This window comes from Oxyura jamaicensis, chromosome 5, assembly GCF_011077185.1.
Source record: "Oxyura jamaicensis isolate SHBP4307 breed ruddy duck chromosome 5, BPBGC_Ojam_1.0, whole genome shotgun sequence".
Taxonomy (NCBI): Eukaryota; Metazoa; Chordata; class Aves; order Anseriformes; family Anatidae; genus Oxyura; species Oxyura jamaicensis.
The window spans coordinates 41914785-41938522 of record NC_048897.1 but is presented as its reverse complement, the minus strand read 5'-3'; the positions used below and the strand labels follow the sequence as shown (position 1 = coordinate 41938522).

The 23738-nt window shown below is 40.8% G+C and overlaps 1 protein-coding gene across 1 annotated transcript in view; it reads left to right on the top strand.

The window, feature by feature from the left end:
• Window positions 1-172: 172 nt before the first annotated feature.
• Window positions 173-23738, top strand: part of SETD3 (SET domain containing 3, actin histidine methyltransferase) — a 60511-nt gene continuing 36945 nt past the window's right edge. Inside the window, exons 1-4 of the mRNA XM_035328786.1 lie at window positions 173-305; window positions 896-952; window positions 20314-20423; window positions 22017-22109. Of these exons, the coding sequence (XP_035184677.1) occupies window positions 20321-20423; window positions 22017-22109 (196 nt within the window). The 5' untranslated portion in view covers window positions 173-305; window positions 896-952; window positions 20314-20320. The remainder of the gene's footprint in view (window positions 306-895; window positions 953-20313; window positions 20424-22016; window positions 22110-23738) is intronic.

Sequence of the window (23738 nt, the reverse complement as noted above, 5' to 3'; positions counted from 1 at the left end):
CCAGCCAATCGGGGGGGGTGCGGGGGAGAGGCCGTGCCCTTTTTTAGGGCCGGCAGCGGCGGGGGGGGGGGCTATAGCCGCGGATTGGCTGCGGCGGGGGGCGTGACTTCGGCTGGGCCAATGGCGGGACTGGGCTGGGGCCGGCGGGGCGGGGCAGAGACGCGCGCTGGGAGTGCGGGGCTGTGGGGCGGGGGGGGGGGAGAGCTGGGCCGCCGCCTCCCCACCCGCGGGCAGCGGCGTCCGGGGCGCGGCGATCGGCTCCCTTCGGGTGCGCTCGGCTCCGCTCGGGCTCGGCGGCGCGGGAGGTAAGGCGGGGGCCTCGCCCGCGGCCCCCCGGCGGGCCCGGCGCTGCGCTCACCCCCTCCACCCCCCAACCTTCCCTTTCCCTCCTTCCTAGCCCCCCCCGCCCGGCCCTCCGCTGCCGGAGCCTTCCCTCCCCCCCCCGAGGGCCCCGGGCTCAGCAAATGGCGCCCCGTGCCCGCCGCCCCGCGCCGCTCACCCCGCGGGTGCGCCCTGACGGGCCGCGCTCCGCCGCTGCTGCCGGCCGCCGCTCGCGCCCGTTGGCTTCTAACGGCTGCCGAGCCCCGGGGGCGGCGCGCGGAGCTTCGGGAGGGCGCGGGGCTGTCAGAACGGACTGGAACCTTCCCTGCAGAGCCGCCCCTCACAGCCCAGCGCCAGCCGGGAGGGTTATCAGGCTCGGTATCTCCTCCCTCAGCTGGACTTGGTCTTAAAAACAAAGTTTCTTCATGAAATAAAGTTAAAATCAAGCTGCTTTTTGCCCCTTTAAACCACCTAACCCCCCCCCCCCCCCAGGCACCTGTCTCCTCAGGCGGCGGCTTCACGTCATGTTTTTTTACTGCCCTTATTAACTTAACCTCTTCTTTTGTGCTTTCAGTTGCAAGCTCTTTTAAAAAAGAACAAAATCCCACGTAGTATCTTGAAACTAATGTAGGTGAGTAAACAGCTGGAGCATCCTACGTGTATGGTTCCTGGCATACAATAATGAGCAAAAGTGCGAGCTGTGTGATGGGCGCAGAGGCAGGGCGTGCCCCCAGAGCTGTGCTCACTCGGGTAACTTAATATGGTAGGGGCTCAAGCATGTCAGCTTGTGCTTCGATAGGGCTTTGGGTATGTCTCGCTGCCTGGGCTGGCGTACAGTTGAAAATACCTCCTTGGTATGGGGTGGCTAGCGTTGCGTTTAGGGACTCAGGGGAAGGAATCTGGGAAGGAGTCTGGAGCCTGGTGTAGTTTGTCTCGTACTGCTTCCAGTTTGAGGTGGCCTGATCGGTACACTGAACTCAGATCCCAGTCTTCGAATACACCTCTAACTTAAGCATTACATGTAATTTCTATGGAAAGAGCTGTTTCATTTCTAAAATGTACATCTTAATGATATTTTTTTTGTCATAGTTCTGTCTACTGCATCTCAGATTTCATGCTTTACCATAACGGTGCTCGTTGTATGGTTAAACTGACATACTGGTAGTCTTCAGCAAATGAGTGGTTTTAGTGGTTGCTCTTTGAAAGAAAGAGGCAATTGGAGATCTTGGGGGGATCTGTATCTTTACTATCAGTATCATAGCCTTCAGCACTCGTTAAAGGACATGTCACAATGTCTGTGGCTTAAGCGCCAAGCCTCTTCAGAGGCCTGGGCTGTTTGATCTGTCTGTGTGCTGATGGCTGCAGTCAACCAGGGTGACTGGCTTCATTCTCAATTAGAAGCTATATTTTTATGAAATTAACTTAATAAACGAGCATAAACAGTACACAATTTCTTCATTACCTTGCTCAAAAGGAATTTGAGGAAAAAAAGAATCTGTGGTAGTCTTTGGGAAAAGCTAAACTCAAGCAAAGCAATGAAATGACAAAAGCCTATTGGCAAAGCGGTAGGGTTTAACAATCTATTTACTTGCCTCTTTTCTGCGAAGAGTAAATATTTTTACTTTTCTGGTCAAATAGTTGTCTGAGGAGCTGGTTCAAAGGGGAGGCAATATGACTATTAATCATTAAGGAAGAGCCTAAATTGTTTCCTGTGGCAGCTAGTAAGTTATCTTTCCTTGAAGATCAGTGAGGTGTTTATAGTAAGAAGCATTCCTTCTGCCTAAGAAAGCTTGGGGGGGGAGGAGAGTGTGGAGATGTGAATGTACAGTACTGCGGCTATTAGTATAATAGTTTGGAATTAGCAAGCTGATGAGCAATAGTAACTATGAAATACATACTTAGATTTGGGATCTTGCCTTGGATTTAGCCACTCTTCTTTGTCATTTAGCATTTTGTGTTACTTTTGAATTAAATATAAACTTCTGATAAGAAATTATTAATTTGAGGCAGCCTTAAATTTAATGTCTGACTAGCAACTGAAGTGAAACAAAACTCAATCCGACAGTGCTGTGTCATTCAGTAGATCTAGGAGTATCTTTAGCTTCCTAGGTCAGAATATTGTCACAGTGGTGTTATCTTTGATTCTAATCAAAGAATAAATGTGTTTGCAATTTGTTTCCCAATAATTAGATGGATTTGTTGGAGTCAGTGTTCGTTATAAGTGGATCAAATAAAGATTTAGCTAATTCTAGTAACTTCTTTTGCTATTACTCTGCAGAGTGGCTGCTTCCCTGTATCACGGTAATACTTGCATACCATTGTTCTTTTCTCAACCTGAAACTAAGATGGGATTAATAAAGTCTGTTCTCTGCAGAGGAGGTGCATGCAGTGTGTACGACAGGGGTTCAACCTTCCCTCTTCTCTAGACACCGTAGACTTGTGCTAAAGTTGGCAAACGTGTCATTGTGCAGTTTTTCATAGCAAACAAGGGATTATGAATTCAATTTTAGCCATCCTTTGCCAGCTGACTTATTAGAGACACTTCAGCTTCCTGGGCCTGGTTTCAGATGTTTAATAGTAATTTAACCAAGAATACTAAGTGTAAAATGGGAGAAGTCTCAAATCTAAAAGTATACCAGTTGATGTTACCTTCAAAGCGCCCCACTAGTGTTGTATGTGTTTTAGCCTGATGTATTTGGAGCCCTACTTTGAAGAGGTTTGTGTTGTAGTAATTAAAAGACAAGCTCAGTGCCCAAGAGTGTTTTAGCATTGCTTTACATTCTTGTACTTGCCCTTCATCTGCCATAACCTTCTCTGCTCCCTTTTTCTGTTTTTAGCTGCTCTGCCCTGCATTGGCTGATGCCTGCATCTCTTCCACCGAATGACTATTCCAGTTCCATCTCTCCACCGAATTACTATTCCACTGTTCCATCTCTCCCTGTCCTTTACCCCTTACCATACTGTTCAGCAATTCTTCTAATATCTCTTCCGTTCCTTACTTTTTGAAGTAGAAGAGAATTAGCACTGAGGGCTTAAATTCAATTTTGAGATCTGCTACCAGGCCAGAGCAGCAGAGGTGTCAGCTGCAGGGAGAACTACACCTGGCTTTGTAGCCCTGGGCTGAAGCATGCTGAGATGTGAATGACTTGGCTTCAGGTCAGCTTTATCTCCAGTGAGTATAAGCAAACAGGTACTTATGAACTCTGAAGCTGGCCACATCCAGGTAGTACAACATAAGCGAAAGGAATATTTCTGAGACTGCAGCTGCCCATGTCCTGTTAAGAATCAAAATGGAATGTAACTTAGATCTCTTCAATTTTTCAGAAAGATTCTTGAGCTTGATGTTAAAGGCTGTTAAATGTTAGGGGATGACAGATGAGTATCTACTTACTGTCTTACTTTATTCTTCATGCTCCTGGTATCTCTGAAGGAGGTGGCTCAGCTGTCACGGAAGTAATTGAACAGCAGTGCTTGAGCCACCATACTTCTCAGCCAGTGTGTTAACGTAGGCCAAAATTGCCTTTGTAGCTGAACATGGACAGTAAATTGTACTGGTTCTGATGAGCTGCTTTGTGGTCACCTCTGCTAAGAGTGTCAGCTACCTGCACCAAACGGGGAGTGGGTCTCTGGGTCTCTTGTGCTAGCAGGTGGATTCTAGCCTTTTGTGTGTTGTTCAATTTTTAGATTTTTTTTTTCTTGTATATTTTTATATCTGTTTGGTATCATAGACAATGATGGAGTTACGTAACTTAATAAAACTGAGTCACTTCCAAATGCTGCCTATATCTCTAAAATAGGGAATCTTCTTCTGTCTTTAAAGCTTCCCAGTACTACTGATCAAAGTTTTCACGTGCTATTGTTTTAATGGAGTGGGAAGAGGATGTAATATGTGGCATTGTTTCCTTTGAACCTGTATTAACAGCCCAGTATCTCCCATATGCTGGCTCTTACTCCAGGTGCCTGTACAATTATGATTTAAGAGGCTATGAGTTACCTTAAGGGGAGGCAGTGGCAACCAAGAGTGTGGTGCAGGTCGTTTCCTGCCCCTGCCAGACTTTCTTGGGGAGTGGATTAATTCTCTTTGGGGCCACTCTTGAAGACATGTAGTTATTTAACAATAAAGCTTAGATGTAGCCACGTGACTTCAAGTACTGAGAGAAGGAGCTTTCAGGCTTAAAAATTTGTGCTTTGAAGTATTTCTGAGGTGGACTTCTGAAATATCTAGTTGAGGACACTTGCCTGTAAGGTGATTCAAATTTGGTGTCTTAGTGTCTGCAGTTATTCTGTGAATGTGCATGTGTACTCTGCCCCGTTGTCCAGGTCAGCAGTGAAGATGGTAAACAGTATTTGCCCCAGTGCCGATGCCAGGGGTACACCACTAGTGACTGGCCTACTGCCGAACTTTGTGCTGCTCATCGCAACCCTTTGAGCCCAGCAGCTCAGCCAGCTAGCAGTCCAGCGCACTGTCTGCTTATCTAGGTGGTACTTCATCAGCTTGTCTACGAGGATGTGATGGTAGCAGTATCAGAGGGCCTTACTAAAGTGGAGACAAATAATAGCCAGAGCTATCCCAGTGAGCTTACCAGGTTGGTCAGGCATGACTTCCCCTGCATAAATCCATGTGGAACATTCCCAGTCACCTTCCCCATCATAAATTTGGGAGCGGCTTCCAGGTGTATTTGTTTCTCCTTCCTCAATAGTGAAGTCACACCTAGAGTACTGTCCAGTTCTGGGATGCCTGGTATGAGAGAGTGCTGCTAGAGAGAGTCCAGTGAAGGGCTACAAAGGTGATTGGAGGGTTGGAGAATCTGTCCTGTGAGGAAATGCTGGGAGAGCAGGGACTCTTCAGCCTGGAGAAGAGAAGGTTGGGAAGGGAAGGGGGGAAATCTCATGTATAAAAGTTTCCAAAGTAATGGGCACAAACTGAAACACGAAAGGTTCCATCTGGACATCAGGAAACACTTTTTTGGTACTGTTCAGATAACAGCATTGCCACAGGTTACCTGGAGGGGAGGTGAAATGTTTCCATCCTAAGAGACATTTGGAAGCCATCTGGACATTGGCTTGGGCAGCCTTCTCTAGATGGCCCTACTTGAGCAGGGGGCTTTAGAGAAGTTTACTTCCAGAGGTCCCTTCTAATGTGGGATTTTGTGGGATTCCTGAAGGCAGGTATTATCAGTGAGGAAGGCACAGAATATCTAAGCCTCTTTTTGTCCTTCATCACCACATCCCCAGCCCCACTAAGCAGCAGACCTACACCTTGCCCACTCTTCCTTTTGCTGCTGATGCACCTGTAGAAGCCCTTCTTGTACTAATGTTCCTTGCCAGATTCAACTCCAGGTGGGCTTTGGCTTCCCTAACCTTATCCCTGCATACTTGAACAGCATTTTGCTTCCTGCTGTTTCCATCTCCTGTTTCCCTGAGTTTTGTCATGGGTACCTTGTTTGTTTATGCAGGTCTCCTGTCACCTGCAAATGAAGATTTGCACATCCTGCATGTAGGGATCGACAATTCCTGGGCTTGGAAGAAGTGATCCTTCAAAGTCTTACCTGTTTACTGTTATTAAAAATAGATCAGTAATTGTATAGCTTTCTATCCTTCTGTTCTCAACCTATTTCTCTTGGAAGAGGTGAAAGTAGTAAGCTGATAGAGCTTATTTCATGAAACCAAGAACAGATGCCTGAGTTAGCAAACAGTTACCTCTTTACATCAAATCTCTGACTTCAGGAAGCAAAGTCAGGTTTGTTGGAGAATTTGATGCTACAGTTTTCTGAAGTGCAACAGACTGTAACTTACTGTTTTGGAAACTATTGTTGCGAAGTAAGAGTTCTGTTTAGGCATATGGATGGCTCTGATACTTTTTAAATCTGTACAGACAGCATTTCTGTGTTCATGTCAAAAGGGTTCTGGTTTACTGCATTGGTAGTGACTACACCTTATTCTCTGTTTTTAAAATTGCTTTTCTATCTGGGATATAATGAATTGTCACCAATATAACTTCTTTACTGAATGGGTTGTTAGTCACTGGAATAGGCTGCCCAGGGAAGTGGTTGAGTCACCATCCCTGGAGGTCTTTAAAAGACGTTTAGATGTAGAGCTTAGGGATATGGTTTAGTGGAAGATTTGTTAGCGTTAGGTCAGAGGTTGGACTCGGTGATCTTGGAGGTCTCTTCCAACCTAGACTATTCTGTGATACTCCTCTATTGACTATTGACAGAATGGAATAGAGGTTGTTATTGATGCTTACAAATCTGGGCTTCTTAATCCTTTTAAACTAGTGATAAAATGCTTGCATCTTCTAGTTTTTGCTAGTGCCCTGCACCTGTTTACAGGTTAACTTACTCAGTTCGGCCAGTTCAACCCCTGATATAAAAGCAGTTCTTTAATATATCTGCATAGATTTTCTTGTTGAATGTCTTACTAGGAAATAGCTGTTGTTGTGTGTTTAAAAGCCTGTGGCCTATTTGTCCTGTTCAGTTTTCAGTTTTTCTTATATGACACTGAGTTTTCAAAATGGGCTCTCAACCTTCTGGGTCAGTACTCCATAGCCTTGTACAAGTTGTCATCAGGGAGGGCTGTGAGCTTCCAGGTGGCATGGCTAGAGCTACTAGGATTCAGGAATTGATGAGACTGATACATTTCAACTGTCCTTGTGATATTCCATTGCTGCCATCTCTAAATCAGCAGTGTTTTTATACCTCCTGCTGCGCACTATGAGGGATAATACCTCTTGTGTTTTGATATTTCTGGTATTAATGTTTGGAGGCTGTCATACTTGTATTTATGATCTTGCAACTGGATAATCTTTTCTGTGGAAGCTGCCTTCTCCGAATAGTGCATCTCAGCAGGAAGCTCAGCTATGTATGGATGAATTCCATTTTTCAAGGACCTATGCCTGCTGGAGTATTATTTTTAGACTTGCAGAAAGTAGCATGGGTTGGCAGGTGAAGAATGGAGAATGGCTGTCTGCTTTGGATGACCAGCAGAAACATTTAATCTTCCACTTTGCTATGCACAGTTGCATCGACAGCATATTAATATATTAACTCTCCTTGAAATAGAGAAGGATCCATTCCCTCTGGAGCTTGCTGCACCTGATTCTGTCAGTCAGGAGCAAATGGAACTGGTGTTGCCAGACCAATTGGAGAGGTTTTGCATGCTGACACAGTGAAGAAGCTGATACAATCACTGTAAGGTTCAGTTGCAGAAAATGACCGTTGGGTTCTCATGTGGTAGTCAGAGCCAGATTGGTATCTGTTCTCTGCTCCTTTTTTCTAAAAGTCAGTGTTCAAACAGTAACTTCTCACTTTGTGCCCAGACCATGCTTGGGAATAATAGTGAGGCCTGTAAAGGGTTTGTAAAATTGCAAGTTTTCAGTATCTAACAACTCTATTTAAAAGTAAAAAATCGGTCCTGCTTTCAAGACAATGACAGATAATGTTGCAATTCTCTGTTGTCATTGTAGGATGCCTGGCTTGTACAACCTGTTTCTCTGGCTTATTAAATCTTTGATTCAGTGTTTGAATAGAAGAAATTGCCTAACTCTGAGTATGGGCGTTTGGAAGGCTGAACTGAAACAATAGCCTAATGTGATAACTGCTTGCTTAATTTTGCAGTGTCTTTGTAATTGGTCTCTGGAAGTGGATTGGAGGTAGGAGTGTGAGGGTTTTTTTGTAATGATATAAGCAGCCAAAGACTTACTCTGCAATCTCTAGTAAACTGCTGTCATAGTCTAAAAGACAGCGAGTGTATGCCTACTTGAGGGTGGGAGGTTAATGTAGTGGTACAGCTTCAATTTGTTCCACCAGAACTTTCTCTACCAGAAAGTTCAGAAATGTCAGATCAGATAACAAAGCTGACTTGAACACTTCTGCACACTTCTGCTCTGACAATGTGTGACACCTTGTCCTAAAGCACAGGGCACGAGCAGTCTAGTTTTGGAAAGTACTGCTGCTCCCAGAACGCATTTTTCTCTGATGGATAGAGAAACCAGTATCTCCTACAGCAAGCTGTCAGGAGTGGCTCCTTTATGAACACAGTCAGTGTTGGTACCAGTTCTGCCCTTTGTGCTCTTTGAGGAAGAATTCTTTGGTCACATCCAGAGTGGATGTCACCTCTATCTAGTGATTTGCCAGACTACTAGGTAAGTGCTGCCAGTGGAAGCAGTGAACCCTCTGGTACAAGAACTGGGAAGCAGAATACTAGCACTAGTGCTAGGTACTAGCACTGCTCTCATCAGGAGTCACGCTACTGCTTTTTTACCTCATGTTCTTGATTGTTCTTGATCTTGCACTAGAGAAGGAACATATCTTCATTCTAGGCTGATGGAGCTAAACTTCATCTTACAAGTGTTTCAGATGTGGCTTGCTGGTTAATGCAATTCCAGTTCTAGGTCCTTTCTTGGACACAAAGAAATGATGACGTTCCTGGTATGTGAGATAGGGAGATAGGGCTCTAGCTATGGCAGCAGGACTTGAAGATCCTTCCTGAGCTGTGGCTCCTTGCTGTGGCCCATGCAGATCTGAGATGAGATTGAATGGTGCTGGACCTCCAGAGGCCTGCACTGATTGTAGGTCCAGAACACTGGCACCTGTAGGTAGGATACATTATGCTAACTATGCAGGAGTGAGAAAGTCCCAGGAAAATAGGAATGTGGCTAGCTGGAAATAACACTGAAGAGTCAATTTGCAGGTGTTGAAGGTAAGTGATGCCCAGGCTTCCTAGGGATTTGTAGGGGGACTGTAGTTGGTTGCAGCTCCTTATCTGAACACTTTAGAATATTGCATGTAGGGTTTGGTCAGCCCTGTTCTGGGTTTTGATGGATGCCCTGCCTGGGGGAGGGAGGGGAGGGTCAGTGACATGACTGATGATTTGTGTGGATGTAAGGCAGGGTAGGAGAACTGATTTTTAGCAGGCAGGTTACAGTGCATTAGTATGCTGGACTGAGACAGTTCTCCTGTGGAGAAATGGTGCTTGAGCTCTCTCCTTTAATACAGAGAAGAGAGCTTTCTTCAGAAAGTGATGTGTGGCCTTCAAGGGAGCAATGTGCTTACCCTGTGTGTGGCAAAATAAATGTTTCAACTATTTTTGCTTTGGTCTGTTTTGTCACCTGTAAAGACACAAAAATATAAAAACCCAGACGACGACAACAAAAACCGTGCTACCAAGCGGTTGGTACTACAACTATCCTTGTTCTGAATTGTGAGGATTAACATTTCTTAGCAGCTGACAGCTGTTTACAGTACCTTGTTTGATAAAGTAATAATGTATAGTGGCCACATCTGAAAGCTCAGGAGTGAGGCCAAGTACACTTAATGCTGGTGCATCTTTCTTATGCCTGATAGCCCAGTAAATGACTGTGTTGAAAGCTTTATTTCAAACCACTGTGGTGTTGCTAGGTTGAATTGACTTGGAGACTTTAAGGGTTCAAGTTGCCAACTATGAATGCCAGAGAAGATGAAAAGAGGCTTAGAGGAACCTGCTCCTTCACTTTTAAGGTCTAGGATAACTTCCAGTATTTCAGCTCAAACTTCTAGTCTCGTCTTCTAGATTAGTCATGATTTTCCACACTAAATGGGTAGTAGACTTAAGGCAAGTGGGTTTGAAGGCCTTCCAACTGCTATTAAACCATAAATTGCATCACTTATCAGGCATTCGTAGCAGAAGCTTCTTTTTAAAGTACTTATGTACGTATTTGTAACATGCATGGCACTTAAGTATTGTGGGAGTTCCTTTCCTAACTCTCACAACAGCATTCTTTGGGGAATTAAAATGCTAAATGCTTGGTCTGCCATGGCTGTTTGCATGGACACAAATTGTGTCTTCAGGTGTAGTTGTAACTTGGCTTGAGGGTTGCCAAATCTTCAGTGAAGGCTTTTCAGTTGAAGGAAAAAATCATTAGCCTGTGCTACCAGGCAAGTCTGATTTCAGGGGGGAAGAGTTTCCTGTGGGCTATGAAATGCACTGGAAGTGCTGTGTTCATCACTTGCATTGCAATAAATCTGTGTCCTGCAAGAATTTGTTTACACTGTAGTAACCATTGCACCATTGTAAACATCCTACCATATAACACGTTTATTTTCTTTAAGCTGCACATGGATACACATGGAATGAAAGGTGGTAATGCTGGTTAGTTATTTGCAGGAAGTTTTGTGTGGTTTTGTGTGACTAGCTGATGCTATTTCATGTCTGCAGCAGGAGAGCAAACAGGTGTACTCTGGGTATGAAGAAGTGCAGCAGGCCTTTGTGGAGGTGGAGTACAGTTCCAAATGCTTTTCCTCTACTACAACTCCATCCTCTTCCAAAATGGCCTCTAGTGTTTTTCAGAATCGTTAAAGGAGCATGAGACCACCTGACAGCAAGCACACTGCCTGGCATTGATATTCCACCATGTCCCAGAGAGGGTAAGAAATGGCACACAAATACCTGCTGGATTTTCCATACCATGAACTTGTTCACTCAAGCTTGTGCTGTGGTTCCTGGCTGAAGCCTGGCAGTCCTGTGTATTGGTTATGCATTGAATATACACTTCCCTATCTATTTGGGTGTGTTTTGTTTTTTATGGTCTGATAGCAATCCGAAGCGCTGCCGGTTGGAGTGAAGTGCCTGCAGTTCTGTCTTCAAGCACACGTTTAGTGAGTTAATTTGCTTTGGAGCAAATTAAGCTTGATGAGACAGGTGTGCTTCACTGTTACCCAGAGGAAAATACAGCAGTTATTTTAAACTGCCTAGACTGTGTTCTTTAAGGGCAGGGTATTCCAAGAAATGGCATAAAACTAGCTGAATTCAGATGCTAATAACTTCATGTATGCTGGGTAGTGTCAACTCAGTGTTCAAGTAGAGATTTTTAAACACATTTTCATTCTAGCAGTGGTGCTGAAACATTCAGCCAATTTAAGATGTTACAGGATGTGGATGTATGTACAATGAAACTCATTTTGAAGACAGGAATTGCATGTGCTGCAGTGTAGCATAAGATGGGTCCGAAAGCTTGCATGAAATTGTTTTATGCTGTGGTTATCACCTTTCCTTCCTACTTTCCGTTAGAGATTTGCAAGCTCTTCTATCACCGTGTAAGATTTTAAGGAACGCGTGTGAGTAGGAAGCACATATCCTTTCTGAATGAAAGGGAGATGGTATCTCTGTACGGTTACATCTGTATCGCCTTCCTGCTTGGATGAGGAACTTCAGTACCTGGATTAGTTCCATTAGAAGGGCCCAGAGCTGTGGTGAGTACATCAGAGCACCTGCTGCCTCTGCTCTGACTGGGGATGTGGTTGTCTCTGGTCCAACCAAACTGTCTGAAAGGAGCAGCTTAGCATGCAATAGTAAATTGTATTGGAGTTGCACTATGTGTAGAAAGCAGAGGGTAGACAAAGGTGTTAAAACAAAAAGTAAACAAACTGATATTTTTATACTGCATAGAAATAATCAAGGGCCCTATCACTGCTAAGTTGCTTGAGGGCATTCCACTTAGGTGGAATTATTGTTGCAATTAAAAGGCAGTCCTTGGCGTTAAGCATCTTCAGCTTTAAATCTCTTCATTGGAGACAGTCCAGTTAATTGGAATATATGTTGTTGCTTAGTTTTCTATTATTTATATGTCATTAACTATAATGCAATTAAAAGACTTAAAAAAAAAAAAAATAAATCTATGCAGTCGTACCCAATAACTTTTTTTTTCTGTTCAGCCAGACTCAGTTTCTTCAGCTCTAGCTGCTACGTGAAACAAGCACAGCAATGTTCGGTGACATATCCAATAAACATCCAGTCTTCCCTGTGTATCCTAAAGAATTTGTGTATAATATCAAAAACATGTGTTTGTTCTCCACGCACATTTTTTTTAAAGGAAGTAATTTGGAGGGATGGGTTAAGTTCTTGGTACATGAAGTTCTTCTGTTATTTTAGAGAGGTGTCATCTCTTTTTCGGTCACTAGAATTATTCAGAGTGACCAAAAAGCAGTTGCACTGAGACGTGACCCATGTGAAATACAAATTTGGGCTCTGAAAGCAATTGCTATTAAAATGTATGTTTAGATACCATTGTTGTATACTCAGTTGCATCCAGGGCTCTGTCAAAATTTCAAAGCTATCAGCTGTCTCAAATGGGGGCAGAACTGGTTTTAATTGTTCACTTTGTGGCAAGGAAATGAGCGATACAGACTGGTAGAGAATGTTTCATTGCACCTATGTTACTATAGTGTTTTTAACTTTGTGCCTTCGTGGTAATTGGCAACAACTGATTGTCTTGCTGTTGTCACTTAATCCAGTGGTAAGTAAAATACAGAAAATGGTGATAAAAGGCCCTAGTCTTTGACCATTAGCACTGATATTAAGGCTTATAGAAAGTAGTTTTAGTGACTGTCTTGTATTTACCCAGTGGAGTAAGAGCGCTTACTGGTTGAGCTGTCTGAAATGACACACACACTAAAGTGACTTCTTGAGCATTGCTGTGCTGTGAAGGGAAGTAGAAGAGGCTGTTAAACCATCACAAGAGCTGTTTTGGCAATTTATGGATTTTCTGGATTTATGGGACTTTTGAAAATCTGTTTTAAACACAGTCAGAGGTAACACATAATTACTAGCTCATGCCTTAGCATACCAACATTTTAAATCAAACAGTGGAGTGTGTTATGTCCTGATAAACATGTACAGGCTAATACCTGTACAAATACCTCTACCTAATAAAATCAGTGTACCTTAATGACTCGATGGCAATAGGGATTTGGGGCAATCGTAATGTTCTTGTAGTCATGGTTTTGCTGTACGTTTTGGGGAATTTTCTTCTGTGAATGTTAGGAGGGTAGCTCTTGACAACAGCTAATCTCATTCTCTTTGTGGACCAACCCTTTATAAAGTTTATAAATCTTTTGAGGGGGTTGCTTTTGGGATTGCACAGTGATAGCAAGCAGCTCCTTGAGCAAAGAGCATGTGAGAGCGTTTTCACAAATGATCAAAATGTATTGGACATCAGGGTTTTTTTGAAACATAAGTCAGCCATGTGACTGTCTTATGCCTTAGTAAACAGCCCAGCTGTAAAATGAAGTAAAAACAGTATAAAACGGTATCTTGCATGAAAAACAGATGCTCTGCATGAACTGGATTTTTTCTGAATAAGTACAAAAGCAACAGTGTTCTCTCACATTATTTTTTATGTACTCAGTTGATGTTAACTGTTCTTAAAATAGCGACAAAATCATTTGCTGTAACTGTACTCAAACCCCTCCTCTAGGAAGAGAAATAACACATTAATTTGAAAGCATTAAGAATAGAGGCATATCTTGCAAATGATTTGTTTGCCACTAAGTTCTTTCCATTAGTGATAACTTGAGATAAATTTTCAGTGTTGGTCTCATGTTTCTTCTTTTCTGTTTTGGTTTTGCTTGTTAAGTGTTTTTTGCTCATTTTCCTATTTTATTCTTATTTGGTTACATTCAGTTCTATTACAAATGGGTTGTGGCTAAATCAGGTCTTCAGAGGAAGATAAAACTGAAATTCTGTATAAAATAGGAGAAGCTGGTTGGGTAATTTCACAACCTCACAGAGAAGGGAAGCTCGCTAAATTGCAGCTTAGACCACAAGAAGCTGGGTGAACACGCTGGAGAAAAATCCCTCTTTGTTGTGCTTTTTTTGGAGCTCTGTAGGTACCTGCTCTTGGTTGCTATTGTGGTTGTTCTTCCTGGGGTAAAAGACAGGGTCGGCCTGGCCTGGCAGAAGTAGAAGAGAAGTAAAGGTGACAAAGACAAGGATGAAAATAAGATTGTAAAAAGAGGCAGAGCAACTTCTGTTTTTACCATTCCCCCAGGGGATGGTGGATGCTGTTCAACGTTGTTCTTCATAGAGACAGGAAGGCAGTAGGAGATGTGGTAACTGGTGTGTTTCATCAAGCTGTTGCCTCTATCTGGTAGATAGCTTTCTAGAAGAGAAGACTGAGGAAGAAGCCTTCTGATATTATGGAGTGTTGAATCTGGGAATCTGAGGTCCAGGCACTAAAAGAGGAGGAAGGAACGGCAAGCAGAATCTCATGGAACTGGAAAAAAAAAAAAAACTGCTCTGTGGTGTACCCAGTATGTATGTGTGCCAGGGCCTGCCTCTTACTGCAGAACATACGTGTTTAGAGCTGTCCTCTGCTGCTGGAGACAGCGATCTTGACATGGTCAGATGAAAAATCTAAGCATGGCAATCCTTATATTTTATCCAGGGAGAGCTTACATTTTCTAGACCAGCAGGAAGGAACAGCATTTAAGAGGCTACGTGACAGTATAGCATAAAGATTTACTGTAACTGATTAGAAGCAACACAGTCCACACTGAGTTCTTCTGGGACAGGAGAAGAAACCCAGGGTACTCTGAATTTGGGCTGTGCCTTGGATTGACTCAGAGTACAGTATCTAGCCATAAGTGCATCAAAGCTCTCTTAATGAAATATTGCAGGCCATGGCCAAGGGAATTCTTGGGAAGCATAAATTTATACTGTATTCAAAGTGGAATGCAGCCTTAAGTGGCTTTTCTACCATCAATCTTTTTAGTGTTTTTTTGTAAGTGATTTTGTTAGCATTGTCATCAGCACTATGGCAATATTTCAGATTCCCTTTAAAAACTTGGGGGGCAAGGCTGCCTTGCTATGAGCACTCTAATCGCAGGAGGTCTTCTTTCCTAAAGAGCTTACAATTTAAAGGACAGAAGCATGTTGGAGGAAAGGTAGACAGAATGAACTGCCATGATACTGTATTTCACAGAGCTTTCGAGGCAGCTTTATAGAGGAAATGGAAGAAAAAAGAAAGGGCAGTGGTGGGCGGGAAGTAATAAGAAGAGAAGTGCTGGAGTACAGCAAAGATGAGAGAGTGAGAGCTGGGGGGAAAGGGACTGAAACTGTAGCAGTCATTTATTTAGTGGGAACATCTAGATTAATACCCTAGGAGTGATGAGAGTGTTAATGTGGTTTCCAAGTGACATGATGTAGGTGGCTTTCACAAGCAAACGTAGTGTTCATTGTAAGTGTATAAACTGATTTTTTCTTAAAGATCACAGACATATCTTCCTCCACCCACACTGTTCTTACACTTCTTGATTTTGTGCTTTCTATTCGCTATGAAATGTGTTTATCTCTTTACCAGCAGTCATAGATTCACGTTCAGAAAAGAACTTCAGCAGTAGAAGCAAAAGATTTAATTGTCATTAAATCTGGTCAAATTAAATGTAAAATTGTGTTCTCCATACATGATGGAGAAATCATACCAATTGCCTATAAGCTTGTCCCTTAAGCCCCTGGCTACTCAGCATATGTTGATACAAGATGATATGCTTCCCTAACTGAAGTAGAGGGGAAAATGACTTCATCTTGGTAATCAAATTAGGAGAAAAACAAACCCTGCAAGCCTGGCTTGTGTATATCCTACTCATCTGTCCTCCCGCTCAATACAGCCAAGGAACATATCCCACAGCCACCTACTATCCTCACCTCTTGGTGCTCTTTGCGTAGCTTGAGAATTCCTTCGTCTTCTCCTTGTCTGCCCTTGTCGCCCCGTGTCTGTCCTTCTAATACCGACTCCGGATTTGCCCCCCTCACCTTCTGTGCTGGTGCATGCCAAGAAGATGCGTGGGGTGGGAACTGTTACGTAATGAGGACATCATGTAATTAGCCTGGAAGAGGGTCTGAACTAAAGCAGATACAATGTTATGGTACTGTGTTAGAAATACAGTGGGTCCTGGAAGCAAAGTTAAACTTGAATGGGCACCTCTTCCTGTGGGATTTCCAGGCTTGGTGGTTATTTGTAAAAGCTCAGTGATTTTTTTTTTTTTTAATAGCTGTTTTACTATTTTGTAAACTGAAGAGTGATAGCTGAAGCACACAAGGCTTATGGGATCACATCAGTTCTGTCTGCTGGTCATCTCTTCCCTCTTGGGAAGCCATCAACTTGTTGGACGTCTTCAATCAAGTTCTGGAGTGGGACTGCTCTGGCATGAGCTGGTCAGCTTGCTAAAGGAAAGGCTGTGTTGAGAACAGGTTATCTGCTTGGCCTGTTTGCTAGGCAGTCAACATGGATGGTGATGTTTTTGCCCAGCGTGTTTAGGTATATCCTGACCTGCAAAAGGTGATGTTGCCTAGCTAGAAAGGGAGGAAACTGAAAGCAGTGTGGAGTCCACAAAGAGGCAAGGGAGGTAACTGAAAGCATTGCAAGGGGTCTGGGAAAGGTGGTATCAGAAAGCGGGAAGAATTCCACAGTTCTTGGAAACTAACACAAGTACATACTAAAAACTAGTATAGTGTTTGCCTAGCACAGTGACTGTATTCACTGTTGTTAGATGGGTTGCAAGCTTGTGTCTTTACCCGGTGATGGAGAGGTGAGTATCTTTATAGCTCATTATGAAGCCTTTTGTGTATCAAACTTAACTATGGCTTTATTTACATAGGTGCTGCAATGAACAGCTTGGTGGTCATGTGAATGTGAAAACTTAGGAATTTTTTGTCAATGGTTAGCATAGAATACTTTTAGTATTATTATTTTTTTCTGAAGTACTGCTGGGCAGGTCCATATTTTTATCGTCCATGCTTGGCATTGCTTCCATATGGAAATGTGATCCTGTGATGAGGTCAAATTCTCAAATATCAGAGGTATTGGCTTTCTTAATGAGAATGTGAAGCAGTACTTTTTAATTATCTTTTATCTTTAAATTTAAAAAACAAGCAAACTTCTTTTGGTATTTTCGTACAGACCTCTCGTGGTTACCTTCTAAAGCTGTTAGGTGAACGCTCTCACTCTAAAGCTGTAAGTCAAGGGGAGAATATTTTACAGCTCATTAAAATATTATTTGTGTGAGATGCGGAAACAAAAGTTCAAAGTCTGACACAACACAACTGCTCTTTGACAGCAGTATTAGAAGGGGGAGATGGATCATTTTTGACAGCAGTATTAAAAGGGGTAGAAAGATCATTTACACCCTTCACTGCCAGTGTTTTGGCATGATCCTTCTTGCCAAGCCAGCTGATGCACTATATTTGGAAATGTGGCTGTGCTGTGTATTACTGAGCTTATTCATCATTGCTGTCAGCTTACTCTCCCTTTGCAGAATGCTTTCAGGAATTTTAAGCAGTGTTCATTTGAAAGGAAACATGGCATAGCACTTAAAAATGTTAACCAGAAGAGAACCAGAAGAGCAAATTTGAAAAAAAAGAAACCAAAGCAAAACAAAAAAACCATGCCTCACTGAAATGTAATATTGCTGCAGCTTCAGATATTTACGAAGTGGGCAGCTCTTCTCAGTCCTGAAGGTTTTTGTTTTTCTCTGCCTGTTATGCAGCTATATTTTAGATTGCTGCTTCTGTTGTCATGCACATGCTGGCAAACAGCCTGGCTTTTCATTGCTGTGTTGAGAAACAGGCTTACAGTTCATTTTTCTGAAACATGGCTTTAATCATTAGTCAAAAATATGGTGCTTCATTTTTGAAATTTTATTTCAAATTTAAAATATATATTTTTTCTTAAGTTACAAATATTTTTGGAAATCCAGGAATTTCTGTAGAATTGAAATCAAACTCTAAAATCTGTTTCATGAATTGTATGATGCAAATATAATTTTAAATACAAAAAGTAGTTTCACAAAGAAATTAGTGGTTTCTCCATATTGCATCATATGTTATCAGGATAACTCATGATCTATTGGTTAAAAAAGGTGGGGAGTATTGCTCAAGTAAACCGTTTTTTTTGACACATTAAATTGGATTATATATTCTAGATTTTAAGAATATTTGATAAAAAAAAATCATAATATGTTTATACTATATATTGCATTAAAATTATTATATGTGACTTGTACTAAGCAGCTCCGCTGAGTAGGTGTTTGGAATATATTTTCTGGACAAATACACACATACCAGGAATTCCTTTCAGATGATGGCCTTTAGCAAACACCACATTTGTCAGATGCATTGGATTGGAAGTGGTTGTGTTTGTCTCATGTAACTGAGCGATGAACGGAGATAAGTTACTTAGGAAGTGGAGTTCTATTTTCTGATTGGGGAATTGGATAAAAAGTGCAGTCTTAATCAAGATAGATAATTACTTTAAAGGAAATAGTTTCAAAACAAGATATCTGAAGATGTCAGTCTGCTGTTTTTTTTTTTTTGTTTTTTTTTTTTGCGTGAGATAAATTTGCTGATTTAATCATGCATGCAGGATACAGAATTTGTTGTCTCTAGAAATTCTGACTAAGAAGCAATAGTTGAGACAAAATGCATCTATGGAGATGCTTGCAGTGCTTTTCATGTGAAAAAGCTTTTCTGATTACAGTGCCATCAACCTAGTAAGTAGTGTTCACTGACCTTATTTCCTGTGGTACATTCACTGTGTGCTATCTGAGCTGTAGAAGCTGAAACAGATCTTGCATTAGCCTTGCGTATCTTACAGATTGTAATATACAAGAGTATAGTTCAGCTAGAGGTTACTTTCTGGTCTCTGAGACAATTCACCTGTGATAGTAATGCAAATACTTACCATTGTTCACATTTTTTTCTTTGCATTTTGGAAGTCAAAGTTCACATGCTCTAAAGCCAGCTTTAGACTCCTGGCAATGCTTTCACTGCAAAAATAGGTTCAGATTTCATGCTGAAAAACTTCAAAGTACAGTGCTGACCATGTACTATATTCGTACAGCTTCATGTATTGGTGTGTCATCGTTCCAATTGCATGGTGACATTTCACATGTTTTCATGTATAACATTTGTTGTCTTTTTTCTTCTGATGAAATCTGATGAACATTTGTATACCAAGTAGATCTTTCCCTAAATAGAACTTCTGAGAATGTTTGCAGTATTCTGACAGTTGTATACACCGGGCATTTTCTTAGGCTGCTTTCCATCAAATTACTGTCTGATAAACAGTTTCTTCTTAGAGTTAAGAAACCAGAATCCTTCAAAATCACTTCAGTTGTTCAGCTTATTTATCTTAGTCTTTATGAGCATCTTCACTGGTATAAACTGTGTCATAACTTATAACTTGTAACATGGAATACACTATGATATGAGTACATTGACTTTTTTTTCCTGACAGTTCTTAAGGATACAGGGGATTGTGCTTAGAAACTATTTGTGTGAACTAGATTTGCATTGTTTTGCGTTGAACCAAGGCAGCACTTATTCTGAAGACTTCTGGACTCTGCCCCCAAAACCTGCAGTTGGGTCTGTTACAGACCCATCTGACTTAATCTCTTTTAAGTATGCAAGGGTCTAAAATAAATGGAACAGGATGGCACGTTGAAGGGCAAACCACTCAAGTGGTCATGGTGTACAGGTAAAGTCTCTGTGAAGGTGGCCCCATGTACCATGAGCTCTGTTTATTTTCTCAGTTATGAGAGCATTACTAGAAAAAAAAAAGTATAGCAAGGAAACCACAAAAATAAACTTTTGTAGGTTCTTTACTTTCATTGGCAGTGTTCTTCCGTGGCTTTGTCTTACAGTATATTACAGCAGGTTGGCCATATATATTGATCCTATTTGCAATTTGTACAATTAGAAGCTCATAGGATATCCATACAAGTGTTACCTTCTGCATTCTTATGAGCTGAAAATTAATCAAGTCTTTTATCAAATGTGATAAATGGCTTGTGGCAGAGCAGTGTCTTTCTAGAGGACAATGTTCATTTAAAAAAATGCTGAGGGATGTGACCAGTCAGGAAGTGATTGCAAAGAATCTGAGATCTTTCCTGACCAGTCTGCATGTGAGGGCTTCTCATGGCAGAGCTGTACTAGAAAAGTAAATTATGCATTTCAAGGGGGACTGATAAAATGAAACAGCACAGATGGGTTTGAGCCTCTGATACCTACTAGAGAGGTAAAAAACCTTTTTATGCCCCAGGACTTAGTAGTCTCCATGTTCTAAGGGACAGTGTTGTCTCCCTCTCTTGTTTTGTGTCAAGAGGAAATAATTTGATTTGTCTTCTTGTCAATTTGTCATTACTGTAATTGGTAACAAGTCTGTTTGTTAATCTCTTTTAGTTGGAAGATGGGGAAGAAGAGCAGAGTAAAAACTCAGAAGTCAGGTACAGGAGCCACAGCAACAGTATCTCCAAAGGAAATGTTGAATCTAATTAGTGAGCTATTGCAAAGTAAGTTTCATTTTATGCCTCTTTGGGAGAAGGGATGGCATGCTGAACACAAATGTTTTCTCTGATTACCAGTGAATTCAATTCACTTCCTCTAAGTGGCCAAGCTTGCCATTTCAGCCTGCTTAAGATAGTATACTATGCATCTCATAGCATATATCTCTTAGTAGATACTGTTACAGATGTATTATATATGTATGTGTTGGCCACAGTATATTTTGATAGCTTTTGGCTTTATGACTCAACTCAAGCATAAATACTGGGTGAGATTAGATTTTTAAAAAAGCTATTGTAGATTACTTGACATTGCAGCTTTGTCAACAAAAAAAAAGTTTTTCTTGTAAACCTCAAGAATTACACCATTCCTGTTGAACATTTGAACAGCACTTTGAACCAATATCAGAGTAGATAAATTAATTGTGGAAAGCAGCAGTGCAACTCAATTCAACTGCATTGTTATTTTTGTCTTAAATAAAAATGTTTATTTTTATCGTTCTTTGGAAGCGTTCTGTAGTCGTCAGTTCTAGTGTGTAGTCCAAAGGTTGTTTCACTTGTTGAGGTTCTTGGAATTCATCTGTTATTTCTACTCTGCATAAAATGCAAAGCATAAATTCATATGATGATGTTAAAATACTGTTCACGCTTGCTACTGTCACTGGTAACTGTCCTGAGCTACACTGTGGTTGAAACACAGGACAAAGTTTTCATATCCTGGACACATTTAAATGTTGCCTTAGAAAAATTCAGGATTTTTTTTCAGCATTGCTCAGAAAGAGGAGACAAGGAGTTGGCAGAGCAATTTTGTGCTTGTGCTACAGTTGGCCTGTGCTTTACTACCAAAAATAAAATATAGAGCTAATTTTCTAAGCAAAGACAAGTATCAGCTGTTCTTTTTGTCAAGCTTCCATGTTTCGTTCAGTGGAAAGATTTTCAAATCAGTTGAACAAGGTAATCTTCAGCTGCCCACTTGGATTTATGCAGCTCAGATCCACATGCTGGCATTTAGAATATTGTCAGGGAGCCTGTGTCTAAAGCTAAAGCTTGGCTAAGTGTTCCTTTGCTTGTCCTTCCTGTACGCATGCATCTTTGAACACTATTAATTAGGTAGGTCCAATGTATGTACTAGGAAATTTCTCATTTATGAAGGTAAGCACAGTGCTGTTATCTGCTTTCTTTACAGTAAAAATAACAGCAAACAGGCCAGTGTAAATGGTGCTTTGTGGGGGTTATTGAAAACAGATGTTTTTGTCTGTTTGCTTTATCTGTGAGACTACTGAAAACTGTTTCTTTGCATTTTTTTCTACTAGCCTTTTAACATTTGGTGTTTCTTATACCTGAAAGAATAGGAGACTAGATTAAAGTAAAATAACTTGAGGAAATCTATACTGTGAAAATTTCGAAAGTCTCTAATTACTTGTCAAAAATGGGATGCTTATAACTGTTTACATGGTAAACACTATCATGTCCACTTGTTCAAAGGACTAGTACTAAGGTTCACTTTAAGTTACTGTGCAACCATGACCTGTTCTCTGATGTTAAAATATATATATACATGTATTATTAAAGAGAATACTTACGTTTGGCTTTTTTTCCCAGAATGCAGCAGTCCTACCCCTGGTCCTGGTAAAGAGTGGGAAGAATATGTGCAGATTCGTTCCCTTGTTGAGAAGATTCGCAAAAAGCAAAAAGGTAAATGTGAAAGACTGTAAGATAATGGCACACCTGAACTACCCTTAATTTGCCCAAAGTCTTGCTTTTGTTGACAGCTAAAGGAAGTATTTTTTTTGTTATTGTATAAATATTATGCAATCCTATTATATTAGGATAAAAACACTAGTTCTGCTGTCATGCAGTTACGTTTTACACGTTAAAGTTTCTTAAATGTTCTGGTGAGCGTAACCAATGGCATTAACAATTTTAGTATTTGCATTTATGAATGAATATCACAGGCAACTGATTCAGTGATAATTTTGTCCCCTAATTAGAAAAGACAGTATGAGATTGTGGATCATCTAACAGTCTGGAAGTAAAATTCTTTGAGAATAATAGGCCTCTTTGATTTCTTATTCCATATTCTTTTTTTCTGGTTCTGTAAATCTGAACATTAAATATTGAATTTTGTAAGTATTTTAATCTGAACGCTTGCTGGACATGGAAACAGTTTTTGCATTCAAAATAATGACATTAAATTACAACAGAATAAAATGTACAAAATAAATTCATCAATTAATGTCTACCTGCTGTATATCAAGCACACAAACTGAAGAAATGCTTATGGTATCATAGTTTATATGGAGTTTATTTATTTATTTATTTTTTCCTAAGTTTAATGTGTGCTTATTTTTCAGATGAGATCAATTTTCTTTCACTATATTTTGCAACAACTCACTGATCGGTTGTTGTTACTATTTTCATGTTAGTTTTGTTTTTATTTGGAGGCATGTTCTAAAAAATATTTTCCATGTAACTTATAGTAAAATCAACCTCTTAAGAGTTATTTTTCTGCCAATAAAACAACTTTTTAATCTGGGAATTAATAGACTTGAACTGGAAATACCTGAAGAGGTCTTGAAACAACTCTTCTCTAATATTTATACAGTGAAGGCAAAAAGAGCCAGCCTGTATTTAAAATGGGGCTTGTGTTCTGTATTCTTGCTTGAAGAAGACTGTACTTAGAAGCTTAAAATGTCCTTTTCACACCTGTTTTTAATATATATTGATGAATGCATACAAATCTCACTTCATAAAAGAACTTTAAACCTCTGAATGTTAGTTACTAGCAGAAGACATTGAAAAATAAATGATACTGTTTGAGTGACTGCATCCTGTAGCTGTGTAGAGGTGAACTTGGTTCATTATTTTGCTGTCCCACAACGTCCATAAACTTGTGGTACATGTCTTGGTTTCTATGATGTAATACAAGTGTTATAGTAAAGCATAATTCAACTTAACAAGAACAGAGTTAGCACTGAGGTTGGGCTGCTCACTGTATCTCCAGCACCAGAAAGACAGAACCATCTATGGAAAAATATCTGCTGGCAGAAGTAGAATTTGTATAACAGTATTATGTTAATAGGACATTTTTGTCTTGAGAGATGCAAAACCTACTAACCACAACACCATTTGACACACAAATGCCTCTTAATGTGCATTTTTAAATCCATGGTGAGTATAAATAGCACGGTGTCTTTCAAAACTATTTTGAATGGAACATACTAATAAAAACTGCACAATTTTCTAGATTAATAACAGCTTTAAACACTTAGGAAAAGAGATGTAAACTTTGGTTGGGAACTTTTAAGATGTACAAATGAATGT